At 34.1% G+C, this 24970-nt stretch overlaps 2 protein-coding genes across 2 annotated transcripts; both read right to left on the bottom strand.

Annotated features, from left to right (window-relative positions):
* Positions 1-12013: 12013 nt before the first annotated feature.
* Positions 12014-12809, bottom strand: LOC131606326 (uncharacterized). The gene is made up of 2 exons (XM_058878575.1): positions 12472-12809; positions 12014-12368 (listed from the first exon to the last, which is right to left on the bottom strand). Exons 1-2 carry the CDS (start codon positions 12761-12763, stop codon positions 12313-12315), a joined length of 348 nt encoding a protein of 115 aa, XP_058734558.1. The 5' UTR covers positions 12764-12809; the 3' UTR covers positions 12014-12312.
* Positions 12810-21486: 8677 nt separating this feature from the next.
* Positions 21487-24286, bottom strand: LOC131606325 (uncharacterized). Its single transcript, XM_058878574.1, has 3 exons — positions 23568-24286; positions 22326-23057; positions 21487-21827 (listed from the first exon to the last, which is right to left on the bottom strand). The coding sequence occupies exons 1-3, from the start codon at positions 24225-24227 to the stop codon at positions 21726-21728; spliced, it is 1494 nt and encodes a 497-aa protein (XP_058734557.1). The 5' UTR covers positions 24228-24286; the 3' UTR covers positions 21487-21725.
* Between the last annotated feature and the right edge of the window lie 684 nt (positions 24287-24970).

Below are 24970 nucleotides of genomic sequence, written 5' to 3'. Positions count from 1 at the left end.
CTGAATTTGTGTATTCTTGTTTGACTTGTCAGAAGTCAAAGATCGAGCATCAGAAACCATCTGGGTTTATGCAACCGATGTTTATTCCTGAGTGGAAGTGGGATAGTATATCAATGGATTTTGTTTCGGGTTTTCCGAGAACTGTCAGAAATTGTGAAGCTATTTGGGTCGTGGTAGACAGGTTGACGAAGTCTGCACATTTTATACCGGTGAGAATGGATTATCCGATGGAGAAGCTAGCTCAGTTGTATATTGAGAAAATAGTTAGCCTACATGGTATCCCTTCGAGTATCATGTCAGACAGAGATCCGAGGTTTACATCTAAGTTTTGGGAAGGTTTGCAGAAAGCTTTGGGTACTAAGCTGAGACTGAGTTCTGCTTATCATCCGCAGACTGATGGATAGACTGAGAGGACGATTCAGTCGTTAGAGGATTTGTTGCGTGCTTGTGTGTTAGAAAAAGGAGGTACTTGGGATAGTTATCTGCCTTTGATTGAGTTTACCTACAACAACAGTTTTCATTCGAGTATCGGTATGGCTCCGTTTGAGGCTTTGTATGGTAGGAGATGTAGGACGCCGTTGTGTTGGTACGAATCTGGTGAGAGTGCTGTGATTGGTCCAGAAATTGTACAACAGACTACCGAGAAGATTAAAATGATTCAAGAGAAGATGAAAGCTTCTCAGAGTCGACAGAAGAGTTATCATGACAAGAGGAGGAAAACACTTGAGTTTCAAGAGGGAGATCATGTGTTTATGAGAGTTACTCCTATGACAGGGATTGGTCGGGCATTGAAGTCGAGGAAGTTAACTCCGCGTTTTATTGGACCATTCCAAATTTCTGAAAGAGTGGGAGAAGTGGCTTATCGTATCGCTTTACCGCCGATGCTTGCAAATTTACATGATGTATTTCATGTGTCTCAATTGAGGAAATACATTTCAGATCCGTCCCATGTGATCCAAGTAGATGATATACAGGTGAAAGATAACTTGACGGTTGAGACTTTACCTGTGAGGATTGAGGATCGAAGGCTGAAGCAATTGCGTGGCAAGGAAATAGCTTTGGTCAGAGTGGCTTGGGGAGGACCTGCTGAGGGAAATGTTACCTGGGAGCTAGAGAGTCAGATGAAGGATTCTTATCCAGAGCTCTTTACCTAAGGTATGTTTTCGAGGATGAAAACTCTTTTAGTGGGGGAGAGTTGTAACACCCGTATAATTTTATTATTAATTTAATTGGATATTTAATTAATAATTGGAATTATAATGGATTTTATGAAAATAATGGGAAAATGATGGTTAATGGCATTTGGGCCATGTGAGAGATTAGTAAGAAGAAGGGGGTGTGGTGTAGTAAAGCCCTTACTCATTTAATATTATTTTTTCATAAAATAATCAGAATTGAGAATTGGGAAAAAAAGAAAGAACGTGAAAGAACAGAATTGGGAACAAGGAACGTGAAGGAGAACTGTAGAGGGAGAGACCAAGAACCAAGACTTTTATTTGAGGTAAGGGGAGACTCTCCGTTTAATCTCTTTTATCGTATTATGAGTGATAGTATGGATTAGGAGTATGATTGGATCCATTGATTCTATATTCTGAATATTCATCTGTGTTCATCATTAAAATTGAACTGTTTATCCCTAATAACTGATGGATTTAGGGTATGATGAATGAAATTGATTATGGGATCATATACTATGGTTATGGACGAATTCGTATGCTGTTTAGATGCAATTTCTCTGGTTTTTAGATTCAAAATCGTGGACTGGTATGAGTAAAAACGAATGGGTTTTGGACTGTTAGGAATTCTGCGGGTTCTGGACATTTTCTGGTGTTTCGCGTATGAAACAGTGCCATACGCGTATGGAATGAGGTCATACGCGTATGGGGGACACTCCCAATGGGCTATACGCGTACGATACGCAGTTGCCCTGTCCCAAATACCACGTACTGGTGTTTTGCGTATGAGAGCATATGAGGATGCTCATACGCGTATGGGAATTTGGATAGAGGAAAATTATTCTGGTGATACGCGTATGGCTATACTGATACGCGTATGAGGTTGATTGTAGGCAAAATTTGATTCTGTTGAGATGCGTATAATACGCGTATGAGGCAAAGGGATACGCGTATGGACGCGTATGGGCCCTATAATACACGTATGGCTTACTGTATGTGAAATTTCTGTTTTGTGATTTTTCTGGAAAGTTCGATGATGTGTAACTTTCGATTTGTAGACCTGTTTTGTATGCTGTTTTAGACTGTGTAAACCTTGTGATGTGATTATGTGGTTTACTGATGATTGATTGTATTGAATGATGTGATGTATATATGAACATGCTTAGTATTGATGATGATGATGATGAAATGAGTATAGATGATGCTACTCATAGAATGGTAATAATGAAAGTATGTTATATATATGTTGCATGCATTCATAAACATGGGCTGAATCCTATATGATGAGAGGATTCAGCGAGGGGCAGAATTCCCATTGTGTGGAATTTGTGCTGGCAGGGCCGTATCTGGATGATGATAGATCGGTCGGTGGACGATTTCCACTGGTGATGATTGGTACCACATGCATAGTGTCAGTTTCATACATGTGCATGATTTGTTTATAACATGATGATATATGTTACATGTTGACTGTCTGTTTATCTGTGGATGTATAAATGATTGATTTATCTGAATATGAAACAATTGGGTGAATGATATAACTATGATATGTTATTATTTATGATGCAATAACATTGGTTAACTGTGATGAGACTCGCCCTTACTTGTTGTCATTTTCAGATTGAGGATAGCGGTGCGACTTAGTGAGGATTAGCTCATAAGACGGTTTTTAGTTATAGTGTCGGTGTCATGCTCTGGTAGATGTAACACTGGGAACACGTTTGTTTTGAGTTGATTATAACTCTAATTGGTTTTGTTGGTTGAGTCAGATACATTAATGATGAATGTTGACTATGTGTTTTGATTCCGCTGTGTAAAACATGATTTTATTTAATGAGTTATAATTTCAGTTGTTTCAGTGAATGCATGATATGTACCGACGTATGTTTTCTTCACTTTATGAAACTGTGATGCCTCTCTACATGTTACTCTGATTTAATAACTGTTATTTGCCGCGGGTTACTAGAGGGGTGTTACAGCCAACATCAAACAAAAAAAAGAAGGCAAAGACTACGGAGACAATTTCTCAGAAGACTAAGGCTACTCCCAAGGTTGCCCCCAGTACTAAAACCAAGAAGACAAAACATGTCATCCTTGAAGGAATCGAAGGTGAAAGCAATAACTCCTGTCCTGACAGGGACATAAATAAAGTATGACATTCCATGTTAATTTCTTTATTGAACATATATTTATGAATATTCACCATACTTTTCTATTCTTTCAGGAAAGTTTCACTAACATTGTTACTTCAAGGATCAAGTATGTGATGCCTCCATCTACTAGTTCCCTTTCTATTCATCTCAAATCAAACAAGGGTTGTGGAGGCGAAGTTGTAACACCCCAATTCTACCCTCGGTAATTAATCAAATAATCATAGTATAATAATTAAAATATGAGAACTGGATGTCACATTTTCTTCAAAAACAACAAAACCCTCTCAAGTTAAATAAGTTGATACATAACACAATTTAGGATAAACCATCGTAAGACTTTAATCGTAGTGCTCAAATAAAATACTTCCAATTAATACGCAGCAGAATTCATAACTTTTAACTTAAACAAGTATAGCTTCTTAATCCAACTTAAAGCAACTTTAAAGTAGAAAGGTACTTATTAGAAATAACTTCAAAATTCAACAATGGAATAAAATCAACAATCAATAAAACATACACGTTACCAGTATAAAGACAACGACCAACAAGAAAAGAGTGAGATATCTACCAATATAATGGAGATTATGATAAATAATATATTAGAGTTAGATCGTATAAAACTACCACATCATGCTATTATCATCACCATCATTTCACATCATTATATTCAACAAACAATTCAATTCACGATTCAAGTCACAACACTTCACATAAATTTATACTCATGCAATTTAGAATGAGACACTAACAATGCACATACATGTGATACCCAGGGCTTCAGCCCCCATCGTTAATTGCCAATTAATAGAGGCATCAAACAAGGCATAAGCCTTCATCACAGTTTGCCAATCCAGATCGTCACAAAATATGCGAATGTATGTGACTCGATGAATGCAACATCACATACTCAACAACAACAAAACTCGTCGCGAGGCATACGCCTATATCACTGTTTTTACCAATAAATAGAGGTAAATTATCAACATCACATCGTTGCGGGTTTATTATTATAAACTATTTCATCTTTGTCATAACATCATCACAACAACAACACAATATAACAACAATAATAACTCAACAACAACTCAATAAATCAACACAAATAATTCAGCGGAAATTCGACGACAAATCAACATTGGCTATCAAGCCTACAACTTTATCTTGCCAATAATTAAAGACAATTCAACTAAATTTATCATCACTTGCAAATTCACAATTTTCAACTAAGTCACAATACAATGAATTCATCCAAAACAACCTACACGGGTTCTGTAATTATTAAGACATTTTTAGACTCAAACTGGTTAATTTCAACGATCCAAAACACCACATATCATCCATCATCTTCCGGGTTTTAGAGTTCGAACCCCACCCATACCTTGGATTGGAGACCGCTCTATAATTTCCGGTCGAATCCGAGCTTCGCCGTAGATTCTAACCTTTTGCCTCATCTGCAAATTTCCTCTTCACCGCAACTCTCGTATCTTCACCAAACCCTTGTTTTCTCTTTTTCTGATAGCACTTCCAAACTCCCACTGATACTTCTAATTCCCTTTTTCTTATAATTCCACTTAATCAATATAATAACACTACTATATCCTTATTATCTTTGGGCCTAATATTCACACCCCAATAATGCTACTTCTAACCATCGGAACAGTCCAACTAAATAATTACTTAGTTATTTCACCACTAGTAAATAAATAATTGATTCCAATAAAATAATTTAAATTCGAATATTTCACATTCACTTCATAATTCATCTACTATTTCAAAAACAATTAATTAAATAATTAATCGAATTATTCGTGACGTTACAGAAGTCACCTAGCCAATCGATCCTTTCCAAACACTTCCCCTACCAGCTGTTGAATGTCATCATTCTTAACAATCTCTTTCTAGCAGTGATGATATGGGTCCTGACCATGAGAAAATGGACGAACCAAACGAAGAGATGCCTGACCAAGACAAAGGTCTTTCCTATGATACTTCTGATGAAATTGATGATCATGTCGAAGATGCTCAATATGATGAGGATTCGTCCGACTCTTCTGCAGAGAAACAAGATGATCATGATCCCGCCAATGCTAAAATTCCATAGGAGGCTGGGACAACTGCCAACAAGACTTTTCATTATTGATTCTTCTCTTGGAAGTCGGAAAGATCTTCTGATGGACTAGTTACCTCGAGTTGTTGAAAGAAAACATCTCTTTGTCTTTTCAAATTTCCTTTTCCCTTCTTTGATATTCCTTCCACTCCTTCTTACGCATAATTTGATGTAATGATGTTTACATTGTAGGTTGTTTGGTTCCTAATAGAATTGTGTCATGGTGTAATACAAGTTTCGATATTCAATTCACAAATGGGTGTATTGCTAATTCTTGTAGGATACAATTGAGAATTATTCAGAAATAATATCACAACTGTTGTTAATTCAACCATTATTATATGTAGAATAATGAAACCCAAAAATGACATTGTAGGAGTCGAACCCAAGACCTTTCAATTAGTTCACAAAGGTTGTTTGCATAAACCATATTTATAAGTAGTGCACTATCTAATTTATAACAATTGTCACATTCCCGTTGTAGCAACTGCTGAAGCAGTAAAGTGGCAAGCAACAAAAGTTTTGGAAACGTTTATCCGGAAATTTATCGTCTCCACAGGGATCAGTGCCTTGAACTTCCGTTCAACAGTTTCCAAAGTTATGAGTTTGGATTGAATTTGTTTAAAGCATAAAAACGGAAAAGTAAATATCAACACAAAAATAATTCATTCTTCTGAAAGAAAAGACTTATCAAGCATTGTATATAATCTACTTCTCACAGACTTAAACTTATCGACCAAATACACTCAACCTACAGTACTCATCAATGTCATCTGGCATCGTTCACACCCTAAACAACACAACAGACATCCATGTCAATTGTATCCACGATCTCTCAACCGACACAACCAACACGGAAGAATTCGGCTTCGACACCCATAGAGATTATTAGCTCTGAATCTATCTCTAAAATACAGAAACTAACAGATAACCGTCCTAGATAAGGATTCAAGAAGTCTATCGCTAAAATAACCCAAATCCCTAGCATAGAGCAAAAATCTAAGAAAATAATAAACAAAGATTTGTAAAGCAAGCTTTATATAATGTCACGGGCGACAAATATACATGTGATCAAAGTAAATATATATACAAAACCCAACTTAGAGAAATACATAGAGAGAAAGAGAAATAAAACCACAAATCTTACAGTTTGTTAGCACCGGTTGATGAGTAATCCACCTCTGAATCACTGAATGCAAGACCAAAGTTGTTATCTAAAGCTAATCCTAAAGAAAAATGGGTGGAATTGGCATGAGAGCACAAAAATCCCCAAAACCAACCACACCCAACCTAAAGTGAACTAAAATGAAATATATACAAAGTTCTGTCCCGACGCGTTCGCCCACCGAGCCAAATGATCCGCCCGAGGAATGAATTTAATCTGGCCACACAAACTGCGCCATGTCAACAAGTGGGAAAACATATCATCTTTCGCCCGGCGAACGAATTGTTTCGCCCGACCACTCCTCATTCTTATGCTCGGCGACCAAGAGGCGGGCCAAGGCAGAAGCAAGACCAATTGTTTTCCACACTCTCCCGACGAGCCAATTGCTCCTCCGGGGACTCACACCAGAATCATCTTCATATTTTCTTCAAATGGTTCTTCTTTTATTGATCCAAAATTGCATCCTTGAAGCTTTATCACTCAGTGCTCCATACATGCTCAAATACCTACAAAATGAATGAAAAATTATTAGTCGGTACATAAATGAATCAAAAACTCGGTAAAACACAAAGTATACGTATTTGTGTAATATACACTAAAACTCGTCTAAATTGAGGAAAAAGAGAAGATAAGTGCCGCAAAACTATACAAAAAATAACTACAATTTGGTACTTATCAAACTCTACCCAACTTAAACTTGTTTGTCCCTAAACAAGAATGAACTAACTCAAGGAAACAAACGCAAAAATCCAAAAATCACGATTCAACCAGTTTTGAAAAACAGAAACAAATGTATGGCTCAATTGCAAAATGGTACACACAAAGTAACATACTTACCACTAAACTACACGGTAACATAAACATGACACAAATGCTAAATACAAAGAATATGCCAAACATTCTAAAACAACACTAGCTCGCAAATGAATCACACCTAGCACACAATCATCAATAGATGAAAACCACAAAAGTGGGGTATTTTCACTCACCCACAACCTTGCAAACAAAAGACTAAATAATGACGTCATCCAAAAATCGTATTAAAAATACAAACGCACGAATCACAAGGGCTTTTTAAGGTTGTATTGTGGCCAGGTGAACAAACAAGGGATAATTCCTAAAGCTAATAGAAACAAAAACTTCCCAAAACCTAAGGGAATGATCAACTCACAAAAGTTCAAACAACGAAATTCCAATCAAACTTCTTCATAATCCCAAATTCCTCAAACCAATCACATACTAATTAACACGACATTATTCCATACTGTTTTGTTTTTCTTTTTCAAAACTTTTCTCTGTTTTCTTTCTCTCTTTTTTACTTCTTTTTCAATTTTTTTCTTTTTTCTTTTCTTTTTATCAGCCTCAACCTCAAAGCAATTAAACCGATAAGTGCACAACCATTCTCTCTCCAACTTGAATTCAACCACATCATAATATGAATACTCCCTACTTTCTAAGGTAAGACAAAAATTCATACAACAACATAAATTTGAGGGTTCAAGAAAAAAAAGAAATCAACATCCATACAAAAAGGAAAACCAAACACTCATAGACAAGCATCAAGTTCAAAAATAACATAGATAATTACAAAAGGGCTCAAAAGGGATACTAATATTCACACACTCACAAGGTGAATTGACTATTTGGCTAGGTAATTATGCTCAAAATGAAACAAAAATGCCTTGATCCTTTTCATGCTTTCATATAGCAAACACAAACAAAAGATTAAGCATAATAAAATCCAGTTAGAACAAGAATTGTGGTCTCCAGCATATGTGAACAATGGAAAGCTGCCTCACAAAAAATGGTAGGAACTAAAGTGATTCACAAACGAACAAGTATACAAAAGAATGAATGACATAAAAATTGTACAAAGTCTACGTAACATGAATATGCTATAGTCTAGAAAGCGATAAACACATACCTTGAACGTGTACAAAACTTTGATAAAATCATTACCATACACTCGCAAGTTGAAACGATCAACATGAAAAATCACCTCAAATTCCTCTAGCTACTCAAAACAAGCTTAAAGGCAAACACACAAACTAGTAATATTAATAAACTAATGACCAGATGAAATTGTCTAAACAAATTTAAAAGTGAAGATTTGAAATTTAAGAACTGGTCTAAATTTGTTTAGATAATTGCATCACACTACCTAAACTAAAAAAACTAAAAAGAATAAACATGCTTGTTTAACGTCGTAAGCTCGATGCCTGTTATTTAAGAATGTTCCTCCAAGTTACTTTCGTCCAGCTATTCCTAACCACACACAAGCAAACGTAAAAAGAAACAAACAATGATATAACAAATTTACAAGTATAAAAAACATGTGCAAATATATTAAACATAAACACAAATATAGACAAGTGAGAATATACAATATGTACTATATATACAAAACTCAAAACAAAAGAAAGTAATGCGATGCAAGTTCAATAAAACACCAATCCCCGACAACATCACCATTTTGCTGAAGCGGTAAAGCGACAAGCAACAAAATATTTGGAAATATTTATCCGGGAATTTATCGTCTCCACAAGGACTAGTGCATTGAACTGTCGTTCAACAGTTTCCAAAGTTATGAGTTTGAATTGAATTGTTTAAAGCATAAAAACGGAAAAGAAAATATCAACACAAAAAGAATTCATTTTTTAGAAAGAAGAGACTTATCAGGCGTTGCATATAATCTACTTATCACAAACTTAAACTTATCGACCAGTTATACTCAACCTACAATACTCGTCAATATCATCAAGCACCGCTCACACCCTAAGTCATTTCTAACCCAAAGTAGAGAGAACTAGTATATCATCTCGGCGACGATCTCTCAGCCAACCAAAACAACACAGAAGACAACCGTATTGCTCGCGTCGACGATCTATCAACCAACAAAAACAACACAGAGGCATTAAAGTTCGATACCCACGGCGAATATTAGCTCTAAAATCTATCTCTAGAGTCTAGAACTAATAGATATTCATCCCTAATCAAGATTTGTGAGGAATATGTCTATAACAATCCAAATCCAAACATAAAGCAAAAAGATAAAGGAAGACATCAATAATGATTTGTAAAGCAAGCTTTATACAACACCATGATCAACAAATATACATGAGATCAAAGTAAATATATATACAAAACCCAACTTAGAGAAATACATAGAGAGAAAGATAAATAAAACCACAAATCTTCAGGTTTGTCAGCACCGGTTGATGAGCAATCCATCTCCGAATCACCGAATGCAATACCCAAAGTTGTTATCTAAAGCTAATCCTAAAGAAAAATGAGTTGAATTGACATGGGAGCACAAAAATCCCCAAAACTAACCACACCCAACCTAAAATGAAATAAAATGAAATATATACAAAGTTCTGTCCCGACGCGTTCGCCCGACGATCCGAATGCTCTGCCCGACGATCGACTTTAATTTGGCCACACAAACTGCGCCACATCAAGAGGTGGGCAAACATATCTTCCTTCGCCCGACGAACGAGTTGCTTCGCCCAGCGACTCCTCATTCTTTCGCTCGACGACCAAGAGGCGGTCCAAGGCAGAAGCAAGACCAATTTTTTCCACGCTCGCCCGACGAGCCAATTGCTCCGCCGGGCGACTCACACCAGAAGCAGCTTCGTATTTTCTTCAAATTCTTCTTCTTTCATTGATCCAAAATTGCATCCTTGAAGCTTTATTACTCAATGCTACATACATGCTCAAATACCTACAAAATGAATGAAAAACTATTAGTCGGTACATAAATGAATCAAAAACTCGGTAAAACACAAAGTATACGTATTTGTGTAATATACACTAAAACTTGTCAAAATTTAGGAAAAAGAGAAGATAAGTGCCGCAAAACTATACAAAAAAAAATTACAATTTGACACTTATCAGCAACCAGCATACATAGAATCACACGCTATCTAACAACGGATGTGCTACCGTCACTATATGTATTTCACAACCATCATTGTTTGTGTTTTGTGTAGTAGTGGGAATTTTTTTTTATCATGAGCTAACTTCAAATTCTTGGTCTACCATGTTTTCCAAGAATTACTCAAAAGCTCCATATCCTTTTGCACAATCTCTAGCAATAGCATATTTTCTAGGGGCACGTCTTCATGCTCCATTTATGTTACATCCACAAAATTTGCATTAAGAGAGTTATCAAAGTTTCCTCTCTGGTCTATCTACCCCTCTGTTGGTTCCATGCCACCTTTTTTTATTATTTAATTGAGTTTCTAGCATCGCCTCCTCCTCTTCACCTTTTATGTTAATAACATTTGCTTTTGTGCCACTTGGTTCATCCACATGTTTAACAACTTGAGACTTAATCTCTAGCAGAATTCCTTCTACAACCACCTGTGTAGATTTATCTTTCTCTAATTGCACCACGCAATGGTCAAATGTCTTGTTGTCCATTTTATATATTCTTTTTTTCTTCTTTCTCCTTCTTGTCATTCTCCTATTGTGAAATGAAATCCATCTTCCTTCTTTTTCAGGATTCATAGCTATAGACAATTGGTTCACACACACACACGCACATGTACACCTACACACTCACACACGCACACATCAATCCCCACACACAAACACGCGCGCACACACATCATGTTGTTAATATCCAGTGAATAATAAAAATCAAATTCCTTTTTTATTATTTAATATCATATTAATTTTTCAGTTGTTAATTTTTAAACTTATTTTTAAGGAAAAAAATAGTAATTTTACTTTCTTATCATATACTCTACAAGTTTTTAAGCTAACACAAATTCAGGATAATTATTTTACTGAGAGAGATATAATGTAATAAGTTTCAGTACTTATTCTATTATGGCTAATTGCTCTAGCAATATTTTACATTGTTCATCTAGAGCTTACTACACCCAATGGATACTTACGCACAAGTTTAGGTATATATCCCATTAAAGGCATAGGTCTCATTTTTGGTTAGAGACTGACTCCTCTTTTGCAATAACTAGAATAACTATTAAAATCAATTATGTTTTGGAGGTAGTTTCCCCGTTGTTCAAGTTATTTTCAAGTAGGAAAATAATTATATTTATTTTTCAATTTTTTGTAAAAGTTTTAAAATACTTAAAAATAAATATCCTTCTCATTCTTTTTATTCCAATTTTTATTTGTTATTAATCAACCATTAAACATAAGTTTCATTCCAATGTATATGAATAGTGATTAAATATTTGTTATTTGTTATTAATCAACCATTAACCATTAGTTTTATTCCAATATATATGAATAATGATGAAATATTATGATAGAGAGCTAAAATGCTAAACTAAGAAAATCATTAAAAAAAACTAATTAAACAAAATAATAATAATGATAATAATAATAATAATAATAATAATAATAATAATAATAATAATAATAATAATAATAATAATAATAATAATAATAATAATAAACATTTGATTTCATTGATTGAATTGTTAAAATAGCACATTACATTTAATATATAAAGTTCTAAAATCTAAATACATCATACAATCCATATGACACAATCCCAAAGATTTAAGAAACCTCTAGAATATAATACTAATTATATATTAAAATCACTAAATAAAATATTTAATTAATGATTAATAAATACTCTCTATCATATTATTTATCATATGTGTAAAATACTCTTATATTCTAAACACCTTAATTTTTTCTTGAACATTGATATTACAGGTGACAAATTATTTATTTAACGCAACCATTCAAGCATGAATTCACGATGTCATTAACCGCGGCAGCATCTGTCAATAGTCAAATATAGTTAGTTAATAACACAATAAAAAAAATGATTAGTTTGATAATAATACTATATAATATAATATATAAAAGTTAAAAGTTAATTACCAATTTTGCCCTTGGACTTTAAAATAGAACAATTAGTTGTACATTTTTGAACAACTTGGGAAACTATCTTCCGACATTTCAACACGTTACATGCAGCAACACAACCTGCATATATTGGCATTTTATTTATGAAACGTCTGCATTTAAAAGCACATTTTCCAGCACAAACTACTTCACCACCAATAGAATTTTTAGAAATTGATGAATGTGGAAGCGGTTTTTCTGATTGTGCCACAACGAATAACATCATAAGAAAAATTGAAATCAATTTTCTCATCTCAAACTTTGCCATACTTCTTCTCTTATAAATTTTTGTTGTTTTGGTAGTATGTGTTAAATTTGTTTTGATAATGAAAAAGAGAGTAGAACATCTCTCAATTTATAAGAAAAGAAATAAATATTTTAAGTATATAAATGGTGTAAAAATAAAAATACTAATCAAATAGAGAAAAAGAAATTAATTACTTAAAAAAAGTCATTCCTTAACTGATAATAGATCTAGTAAAAAAAGTCATTTCCCTTTTTTACATATAACATGGTGAAAAATATACTAATCAAATATGGAATGAGACTAAGAGTAATTTTAGTTTGGTAATAAATGGAAAATGGATTCAAAGTGTGGGGTTTAACCATTTCTATATGATCAATATACATTTGACAAAATGTAAGGTTGTATGTGATGACAAGTAATTATAAGTTATATGGTGTATACATGGTGTGACGCAGGCTTTGCAGAGAACACTTGTTATGGTGCATGTTTTGTAAAGAACACTTGGTGTTTGGAAGGCAAAATACAAATGTCTTAATGCGTGTAAGGTACCTTTGACTTGCTTTTCCTATAAATAGGACCATAAGCAAAGCATTCAAAACACAACACACAAGAGAAGAACAACAAGAAGCGAGAGAGAAAGAGATTCTTACTCAAGAGAGAAAAATGATCTTTATAGAGAGTTTCTTTGTGAGAGAAAAAATGAGCCAATTTGTGAGAGTGTTTCTTGTAAATTGAGAGATACATTGTAGTGAGTTCCACCTAAGGATAAAGTTGTTGTATTCTCATTATCATTATATTGGAAGTTTAGGAGGCCTAAGGGTCCCGTGGTTTTTCCTTCTTCATATTGAGAAGATTTTCCATGCTAAAATTTCCTTGTGTCTTTAAGCTTATATTTCACATTTCCGCTAGTGCCTATTTCTTGAGTTCATAGAGGAGGGAAATTTTGGATGTTATTTCCCAATAGTGGTATCAGAGCATTGTGTGAGCGCTGGGATACTACGATGTTGTACTCATAATAAAGTTATCAGTATGCTCTGTGGTTGCAACATTGTTTGATCTTCCACATCAGAAAAGAATTATTATTGTTGGAGTTAAATCGTAGTATACTTGGTAAATTTGGGCTAAGGAAAGACTTGGTATTTAAGTGTGTCAATATTGACCTACCTCTCTTTCTTGGGAACTTCCTATTTGCACTATTCACAAACTACGGTAACTTTTCCAGTGTGCGGCACTATTTATAAATTCCCCTAGTTGAAGGAACTTCTTTCCCGTGTTCTCAAGATAGAGGATTCTATCAGTCATGATTGAGATATGTTCAAGCTGACTGCTGATAATTATACTTATTGGAAGCCTATGATGGAAGACCACCTATATTGAAAAGATTTGCATGATCCAATTTCCCAAAAGGATAAGCTAGAGGAAAAGAAAGACAAAGAGTGGGAGCTCCAAAATCAAAAAGCAGTTGCCATGATAAAAAAATAAATAGATATGAGTCTATTCGAGCATGTATCAAATTATACCAATGCGTATGGGTTATGGACCAAACTTAAATCCTTGATTAAAAAGAAGACGTCGAGAAACAAAGTCCACCTTGTCAGACGACTGGTGAAATTGGAGTACTCTGATGGCCAAAGCATGATTGAGCATTTGAATACCTTCAAAGGTATTATAAATCAATTGACGAAAGCAGATATGAAGATAGATGATGAGTTGCAAACCTTATTACTCATAAGTTCTCTACCTGAGAGTTGGGACACTCTAGTAGTCACTCTTAGTAACTCTGCTCCATACAAAAAACTTGTCATGGATTATGTTACAGATTCCTTGCTAAATGAAGAGTTAAGACAGGAGGAAACAAGACTAAGTTGTTATTATTGTGGCAAACAACGCCACAAAAGACCTGAGTGCAGATTCTTGAAGAGATATCAACATGCTGGAACAGTCTATCCAGATTGGACAAACCCAAAGAAGAATAAGGAAGATAGAACCACAACTGCAGTAGCCTCGAATGACGAGAATATGTTCCTTATTGGAGATGACAATTATCTAAATGTTGCATTCCATGACTGCACTTGGATAGTTGACACAGGAGCATCTTTCCACGTTACACCTCATGAAGAATTATTCTCATCATACCAAAGAGGAGATTTTGGTACGGGAAAGATGGGAATCCATGTCACAAGCAAGATCGTTGGGATTGGTGAAGTGACTATGATCATAAAGAATGGCAATAAGCTCGTGTTGAAGGAAGTAAGACATGTACCGGAAATGCGTCTAAATCTTATCTCAGTAGGAAAGTTGAATGATCTGGGAATGATAAATCAGATCGATGGTGGTACATGGAAGCTTACCAAAGGGAGCACGACAATTACTTGTGGCAAAAAGGAAGGCTCTCTGTATTTCATCAAGGGAAAGATAAACAAGGGAGAGACTAATGTTTCTCAAGACACAATCAAAGAATTGTGGCACAAACGACTTGGCCACATGAGCAAGAAAGGTTTAGAGATTCTTGCTAAATATCACCTTTCAAATATAAAGGGACAACCACTTGAATCTTGTGAGTACTGTCTAGCCAGCAAACAACTCATAATATCTTTTTAAATATCAAATGATGTAAGAAGACGAAAGAAAATTCTAAATCTTATTCACTCAAATTTTTCTCCACATCTTAAAGGTCTCTTGGTGGTATACAATATTTTATTACCTTCAGTTATGATCACTCCAGAAAGGTGTGGGTGTATCCATTGAAGAAGAAAGGCCAAGTTCTACAAACTTCCAAGGAGTTTCACGCCTCTGTAGAATGAGCATCTGAAAGAAAGTTAAAATGCTTAAGAAGTGATAATGGAGGTGAATACCTAGGTCCATTTGAAGCATATTCTAAAGCTCATGGGATAAGACATGAGAAGACGCCTCCGAAGACTCCCCAAATGAAAGGAATAGCGGAAAGGATGAACAAAACGATTGCATATAAAGTTATAAGCATCCTTTCTCATGTAAAACTTCCCAAACCATTTTGGGGTGAAGCAGTGAGAACTACAATTAATTTGATAAACTTGTCTCCTTCAAGACTGTTAAATGGAGAGATACTGGATGAAGTGTGGTATGGAAAGAAAGCCTCTTACGGTCAATTGAGAGTATTCATATGTACGGCATTTGTCCTTATTCCAAGAGATGAAATAGAAGAACTCGATGCTAAGACAAATAAGTGCATATAGCTTTGTTCTCCAAGAGATGAAATAGAATAACTCGATGCTAAGACAGATGAGTGCATATAGCTTTGTTCTCCAAGAGATGAACTTGGCTTCAGAATATGGAATCCTGAAAACAAGAAGATTGTTTAAAGCAGAGATGTGGCATTTTATGAAGATCAAACAATCCATGATATTTAATCTAGGAAGCCAAAGATTATTGTAGTACAAAAACTCAGGGGGGGAGATTTCTCAACAAGATATTGAACTTGATTAGACATTACAACCCAGTTATTTGGAGCAACCTGACCAAATAGAACAAGGTCAGGAAATACTGGAAAAGCAAATGATAGATATTGATCGGAGGGACCAAGATCCTCAAGAAAGAAGATCCATGCGAGTAAGTCAACCATTAAGAATATATTCCCCAGACGAGTATGTCACTCTCAACGGTGAAGGAGAACCTCAAAGCTTCATAGAAGCCATTGAGACAAATGACAAGGACAAATGGATGCAAGCCATGCAAGAAGAATTACAGTCATTGAAGGAGAACCAGGCGTATGACTTGGCGATATTACCAAAGGGAAGAATGGATTTGAAAAATTAGTGGGTGTTCAAACTCAAGGCTGAAGAGAACAACCCAAACCCCAGATATAAAGCACAAGTTGTCGTGAAGGGTTGCCATCAAAAGAAAGGAATAGACTTTGATGATATATTCTCACCAGTGATGAAGATGATATCCATAAGAGCAATCCTTGGTATAACTTTAATGCTAGATTTGGAGATAGAGCAACTTGATATTGAAATAAAATTCTTACATGGAGATTTAGAAGAAGAAATATACATGGAAAAACTCGAAGGATTTGTAGAACCAGGCAGAAAAAACCTTGTGTATCGCTTGAAGAAAAGTCTATATGGGTTAAAGCAAGCTTTGAGGAAATGGTATCAGAAGTTTGAACCCTTCATGAGCCAACATAAGTTTGAAAAGACATTTGAAGACCATTGTGTGTTTGTGAAGAAATATAATAATGGTGAATCCATCATACTTTTGTTGTATGTTGATGAAATGCTCATTGTTGGAAAAAACCAAACAAAGATAACTGCTCTGAAGAAGGCATTGAGCAAATCTTTCTCCATAAAAGATTTAGGCGCGGTAAAGAAAATTCTTGGAATGAAGATCATTCGAGATTGTCCCAAAAAATGTTGTGGATGTCATAAGAAGATTATATCAAGAAAGTCTTTGAGAGGTTCAACATGCATAATGGTAAATATATGCATGTACCACTACCTGGTCATCTAAAACTCAGTAAGGCACAATGTCCAAGCAATGAAGAAGAAAAAGAAGGAATGAGCAAGGTTCCATATTCTTCAGTTATGTGTAACCTTATGTACGGAATGGTTTGCACAATACCATGCATTGCTTATGTTGTAGTAGTTGTGAGTAGATTCTTGTCGAATCTAGGAAATGAGCATTGGAATGCTGTGAAATGGATATTGAGGTATCTAAGAGGAACTGTCAAACAATATTTGTGTTTTGGTAGTGAAAAGAAATTACTCATTTGGTATGTAGATGCAGATATGGCAGAAGATGTAGATTCAAGAAAATCTACTTTCGGGTATTTGATTACTTTTCCAGGGGTTATCTCATGGCAATCACAATTACAAAAGTGCATTGCTTTGAGCACCACGGAAGCTGAATACATCGCGATCAATGATAGTTGTAAGGAGATCATGTGGATGAAGAAGTTCCTGCAAGAGTTTGGCCATAATCAATAAAGGTGTGTTCTCTATTACGATAGTCAGAGCGCAATTCATCTCAACAAGAACTCGACATATCATTCAAGGTCAAAACACATTGACGTGAGGTATCATTGGATTTGTGATGTGTTAGAGAGTAAATTGTTGTAAGTAGAGAAAGTTCACACCAATACAAATGGGGCAGACGCGGTGACAAAACCTCTACCTAAAGAGAAGAAAGAGTTTTACAAATAAGTTGTTGGATTGGCAGCAACCCCAAACTAATTAAGGTCATTATCCTATGGTTGGAGGAGGGGAAATGTGGGGTCCAACCAGTTCTACAAGACTAACATACATTTGACAAAATGGAAGGTTGCATGTGCTGACAAGTAACAAGGTATATGGTGTACACATGGTGGTGCATGCTTTGCAAAGAACACTTGTTATGGTGCATGCTTTGCAAAGAACACTTGGTGCTTTGCATGGAAGGTAAAAGACAAGTGTCTTAATGCATGTAAGGTAACTTTCGCTTGCTTCTCCTATAAATAGGACCACAAGCAAAGCATTCTAAACACAACACACAAGATAATAACAACAAGAAGCAAGAGAGAAAGAAAGCCTTGCTCAAGAGAGAAAAGTGATTTTTATAGAGAGTTTCTTTATGAGAGAAATAGTGAGCCAATTTGTGAGAGTGTTTCTTGTAAATTGAGAGATATATTGTAGTGAGTTACACCTAAGGTGAAGTTGTTGTATTCCCATTATCATTATAGTGGAAGTTTAAGAGGCCTAATGGTCCCGTGGTTTTTCCTTTCTCATATTGAGTAGGTTTTCCATGCTAAAATTTCCTTGTGTCTTTAAGCTTATATTTCACATTTTCGCTAGTGCCTATTTTTTGAGTTCACGGAGGAGGGAAATTTTGGAGGTTATTTCCCAACACAAAGAATCGAAAACTTTTAATTTTATAGAGATAGACAGATCCGCAAGTGCACGGAAATATCGTAGTAATATAAAAGAATGTTGAACCCACAAAGATCAATTATCAAGCGTATAATTATTTATTGTTGCTATGTAAATCTAAGGCTATCGTCAATAGTTTTGGGATGCAAAATAACTAAAATACAATAGTTTTAAGAATTAATATAGAGACAGAGACCGGAATGCGGCTCTCATCGACCAACGGTACTCACAAAGTCATATTATTTTATAACTAAATTGGGATAATGTTTTTTCATAAGAAAATAATTAATTTAAAGGAACCATTTGCTTTCGCATAGCCGGAATCGAGTTTTACCCAAAAATGTATATTGCCGCTTTCACGTGTAACATTGTTAAAATGCAAAACTTTATTTTTGAAAAATAATTACCTTTAGCTATTCGAAAAGTTACTTTAAGGTAAAAAAATAAGTTTAAAGGTATTATCTGTTTTCCCATTGTCTAATATCGGACTTTAATCGCATAAACGTTCGCTTTCGTGTGTCCATTTATGTTCTTAAAATCCCTTTTTGAAAATAATTATTTTTACAAATTAATCAAAAGATGTTTTCGCTATTAAAATATGATCTTTATCTAAGTTAGATACAATGCTGTTCTTTTGAATCGGCACCGATATCTCTAAGTTACATATTCGCATTAAGCATTCTAATTAAAAGCAGGTTAAAATTAGTACCTAAAATAATCTCAATTTAATCATAATTTTTACGACTCAATTGCGAGCATCGTCAATACGACAGTCCTCACATTCTGAGCTCTAGAAAATTAGTCGGACATGTTACAAATTGAACAGAAACAATAAATGGAATTTAATTCTAGCATTATAAACATACCAATTATATTAATATAATAAGGGCACAAGCAAGTAGTACTTAGTATATAATAAAATAGTAAAGTGAAAACCTGGAAATAGCAGAAACTGAAACACGTATATTATAAGAAAAACTCCAAATTTTGATACAGAGGAATACTTGAAATCAATTCTGAAAAAAATTATGGCGGAACGATTACAATTCGAACGCTCCAACAACAAACAGGAAATTTGCAGAATCTTAGTCTAAGTTGCATTTATCTCTCAGTGTGAGAAAATAAACACTTTTATTAGAAACTGAATTTCTACCAACAAAATGAATTCTCAAAACTTGGATGAAAATTCTAAATTATAAAGCCCTATTTATATAGCTAAAATTCGTATAGGAATGACTCAAGACGTGTAGGAGGTAGTGGGGAAAGTTGTGAGAAGGGTTTTTGCCAAGTCTAGACGTGCCAAATTTTCCTGAACTGCCAGACCATGACGGGCGTCATGGCTCTGATATCCATCTAGTCACAGGCCAGAGAGGGATGACGGGCGTCATTTGGGTGACGACCTACCCGTCATCCAACTACCACTCAAATTCATCTGGTTTTGTCTATAGTGTTGACGCTATCCATTGTGCCACATCATGACGAGTGTCATGCTGGGAGAGGGCGTCATATCAATTGCATTTTTGCTTCCATTTTCGCTGTTTTGCTCCATTTCTTCGTACAGACACTCCTGTAACCAAAACAACTGAAACATATACCAAGTACGAAAATAAAACTATAAAAAGGAAAGAAAAATGACTCAAATATGCATGTGAACCAAGTCAGAAATGAGATACTTTTCTAAGCTATCAAACTCCCCTACACTTGAACCCTTGCTTGTCCTCAAGCAAGTAAGCTAGCATATTGATCAATGAAATGCAGTAGCAAAGTTCAACAAGAATTAAAGAAATCATAACAATCAAGTACTCATATGTGGCTGTAAAATTTGATATGGCTATGATCGACTCGATAGGTACTAACATCACACCAAGGATATTGTGAAAACATAATTCCTCATTTCGCGATCAAAAGTTTTCCTCCTATACAAACCAATATGAATCATGCCATTATGTTAAAAGCTAATTCACTTATCAGTTTTCATCCTTTTTCATTATGGTGCAATCACATTAAGCCCATTATCTTTTCACACACATGGTAAGTAAGCCTGTTAGTGATTATGATCTACATTTCATTGGATTTTCATATTTGACATTAAGCATGAAGTTTTGACAATTCAACTACCGTTGGGCTAAATGTCCGGGTGAGTGTCATCAAACTTAGAAGGCGCATTCCCATTCTATTTATTCATTACGCACATGATCATTCACTTATTTGCATCAACCTACCTACTTAATGTGTGATTATAGATGGTGTTGACTGCTTATATAAACTACTCATGGATTATTAGAAAACAAGAACTTAAGGTTATGGCATAACAGTATTCGAATCGATCTCCATATTTGGGAGGCTAGGTGTTGGGACGATACTGATTTTGCAAAATTTCCCCAATCTCCTTAATCTAGCCTTTCTTTCTTTTATGGTGAAAAAAGTACTTCTGTATGAAGTAATATAGTTTTGAAAAAGATAATTCATGAATTTTATTATTGAATTTATAATTTATCTAATTAGTTTTGAAAAAGATAATTCATTCCAAAATAAAATTTCTTATAAAATTCTTATATTATTTAATTTAGAATTTTCTTCCTTTTTAAGTTGAAAGTATCACTCTAGCACATTTAGGTCCATTTTATTTTTAATTAACATGTTGTGATTTTTTTGTATTATATATTTTAAAATTGTTAACTAATTATTAATTTCAGAATTATCTATGTTTTAATAATTTAAAATACTTATTTATGATTAAGTTTAGTATTCTTAAATTTAAATTATTCAAAAATTTAAATTATTCAAAAATTTAAATTATTCATGCAGATAACATACTTGATAAATAAACTTATAATTAATTATATTAGAATGACGACAATCATATACTTTTTATTTGGTGCGAGTATTTTTATATTTCTTGTTTGTGACAACCGTACTTCACAATCGCATCATATGGACTGTTCAGATTCTATGATCATCAAAGACAAGTAAATTTTATCAAATTCTAACTAATTTTATTTAAATATATAGCCTCTCTAGTTTGATATAAGAAGACATTTAATACATTAGTCTCTAGGACATAAACATCATAGTTAAAAAAAAAAAAAAAACTGATCAATTCAATCTCTATCTTCTTCTTTGGGCCTCTTGAGAATGTGGAACAAGCCTTCAGTCAAAGCTTCTTTAGATGAAGTCAAAGAAGCTCCCAACAGGTTCAATGCCTAACATCATGAGACATAATTAAAATCATTCTCATGATAAGATAAAAATCTTATTTTAAATTACAGTCCACAACTACAATTACAGACACAACATTGCTATATAATAGTGTCTACAACATTTCACCACAATTATAGTGTAATTTAAAACGACACATCCTTCCACACTAGAAACTGTATCAGACAATTTTGCACAAGTTTTTTTAATTATTTTCGTAAAATTTCAAACATTAGAACTCAAAACTCAATTTTTTTTAAAAATGTTTTTTTACGATTTATTTCAAACTTTTCTCAACAAAATTCATGTCGCAACAGCTGCAATTGCATCATAGAAGATTTATTTCAAACTTTTTTCAATAAAATTTATGTCGCAATGGCAGTAATTGCATCACATCAGCCGCAATGACAGCCATCACAATACCTACAACCACAACCGCATCCGCGACCACAAATGCAATATAAAATAAGAGATAAATTTAAATAATAATGATTGTTTGTTACCTCAGTTTCTCCAATGCTCACTTCATGCTCCTCCAAATCATCTAATGAAACATTCATCTTATGCAAAAATGAAATACTTGAACTATTAGCCAATGGTGTAACTTGCAAATCATCCCACACAACAAAAAGTGAAGGCCTCTTCACAAATCCCAAACCAGATTCAATTCCACCATAAGATGATCTTGGATCAAAAAGCTTCATTGCTTGTGGATTTTTCACACCACTTTTTTTCTTTGAAATCACTCCATTCACATTAGAATAACATATATGATTTTTAACCACACCTTTACCATACCAATAACTTGGAGTTTTTTCTTCATAAATATTTACTAGTGGTTGCTTTTCACAACCAAATTGAGGAGCCACTTTTGGATTTGGTAAAGGATTACCTAAAGGTCTTATGAGCCATGATGGATTGAACTCTTTCACACTTTTGTGCAAATTTTGCATGCTTCCTAGAGAAAAATCTCCATTCAATTGTTCTAGAATAGATCCAATTGGTGTTGTGAGGAAACTTAATAGAAAATCAATAAAATCTCCTTCAGCTTCAGCATATAGGATCTTCTTCTTTGATTTTCTCACCATTAGTTTAAGTTTTATGTTGGTCCATTTTTCAACTTTTGGTCCTTGTTTTGGTGAGAATGTGTACATCTTTTTACATTCTTTATTTGCCAAAAATATGTCCGTGAGAGGAGAGTTTGAGATTAATGATTGCTTTAGCAAATCCAAAATCTGAAATGTTAAAAGTAACATATAAGTATATTATCGATAACATTGGCACAGACACAAATAGCAGACACAATACCAACACTAACACGTCAACATTAATAATAATTTGAAAAACTAAATAAATTAAATATAGTAACTTATGACAGTATATGTCACAGATACATGTCGGACGATGACATTAACACGCCGACACCAGTAATTAAAAAATTAATAAAATGAAACGTAATGACATATATCAGTATCAGATACTAAGACGTGTCGGTATTAAACACTGAGACGTGTGATTGCTACAAAATATATATCGGACATCAACACTGACACGTTGTCACTTGTAATTATTTTTAAAAAATAAATAAATAAAATGTAATGACATAGGTCGGTATCATACACTAATACGAGTTGGTATCAGACACTGACACATGTCAAATATAGACTTTGGTTCAAATGTATCTATTGCTATAAAGTATATGATTAACCTAAGAAATGAACAATAATTCATGAAAGAAACTTTACCTCTTTCAAGCCAACATTCAATGAAATTTGTTTAAACTTATTCAAGTTCTTGTAACCAAGTTTGAGCAGTTCTTGAAAAGAATTACCAGGAGAGTTTTGCAACACTTTCAAATCATCAAAAATCAAATACAAACTCCCCTTCTTAACAAAAACACCATCACCCAAACCCTCTTCACCAAAATCTCCATGCAACTTCATTTCCTTGTCCATCAATTTCCCACAAGAGCAACAACTAGCACCAACAAAAGTACTCAAAAACAATTCACTCTTTTTATTACACCTTCCACACATGAAGTACCTAATGGATTCTGAATCATCTAAATTCAACTTCAACTTCTTGCAAATAGCCTCGCAAGGGTTGCGCGGACGAAGCAACATTGTCTTGCAAATATTGTTCCAGAAAACACCATCACTAAAATTTTCAACACTCTTGTAAAGATTGTGGATGCATCCAAATGCATCTTGTGGTTGATCAATAATTTCATGTATGTGGTCATGTTGATTATTGGAGATAACCCTAATGATAGTTCCTAATGGAAGTGTAAGAAAACTAAACAAAATGTCTATTAGATCACTTTTTGATTCTGCTACAACTACACGGTTTTTTTCTTTGTCAACCAAAAGTCTCAAAGGGAATTTTGGTTCTTGAATGGAAGCCATAAAAAAAGTTTAGAAGGTTAAGTGAGAAATTTGATTATATCTTATGTTGTTGTTTTTGTTTTTCACATGTCATTTAATTGATTCATTCATAGCATGTTGTTGTTATTAATAATGTTGTGTTTGAGGTTGAATAGTGAAAAAAATAATGAGAAGTTTCCTTCATGATTGGGACAGTGTCATTGTTTTTGTTTTCTTGTGAGAAAAGACAAAAAGTGTCGGAATAGTTAATTTCACATAATTTTCCTATTTTGTTTCTAGCATAATTTTTGAGAAGCTTACATTTAAAATTCCAAAAAAAGTTTGCTAGTGAAGGGCCTGATGTTTGCCGAAAAGCACTTAGAAACTTACATGACATTTCCTATTTTAACGTTTCTTTTATAAACTTATCAAGAAATTTAATGTGTTGCATTCTACTTTTCTATTTTAACACTTGATGAAGGAATTTTTTATCACAATAATCATATTTTTCAAAAAATTTACTACAATAACCATCTTTCCCTACAATATATTAAAGTATTCATATTTAAAAAAAAAAATCGCAGCAAAGAAGAGGAGTCAGAGCAATTGACGCATGCATTAAAAATTACACTAAGGCGCTATTGTCAATGGCGCATGCACTACCAATGCGCCTGTTCTATTATCGTCTATGTTGTTGGACAATGAGAAGGTGTCAATGGGTGTGATGCCTATGTGTATTTTATATTTTTATAAATAGGTCCTTCATTCTTCACCATTTTTTACAT

The sequence above is a fragment of the Vicia villosa genome, linkage group LG5 (genome assembly GCF_029867415.1).
Source record: "Vicia villosa cultivar HV-30 ecotype Madison, WI linkage group LG5, Vvil1.0, whole genome shotgun sequence".
In the NCBI taxonomy this organism is placed as follows: Eukaryota; Viridiplantae; Streptophyta; class Magnoliopsida; order Fabales; family Fabaceae; genus Vicia; species Vicia villosa.
The sequence above is the reverse complement of the archived record's forward strand: the minus strand, read 5'-3'. Positions and strand labels throughout refer to the sequence as shown.

Bases quoted from the DNA above. Each gene is read 5' to 3' on its own strand.
- LOC131606326 (XM_058878575.1), bottom strand. From the start codon at position 12,763: ATGGCAAAGTTTGAGATGAGAAAATTGATTTCAATTTTTCTTATGATG. The intron at 12,369-12,471 runs GTAATTAACTTT...GACTATTGACAG, and splicing joins AAAGTCCAAGGGCAAAATTG to ATGCTGCCGCGGTTAATGAC.
- LOC131606325 (XM_058878574.1), bottom strand. From the start codon at position 24,227: ATGGCTTCCATTCAAGAACCAAAATTCCCTTTGAGACTTTTGGTTGAC. The intron at 23,058-23,567 runs GTAAAGTTTCTT...TTAACATTTCAG, and splicing joins TGAATGTTGGCTTGAAAGAG to ATTTTGGATTTGCTAAAGCA. The intron at 21,828-22,325 runs GTAACAAACAAT...TCATGATGTTAG, and splicing joins TGAGCATTGGAGAAACTGAG to GCATTGAACCTGTTGGGAGC.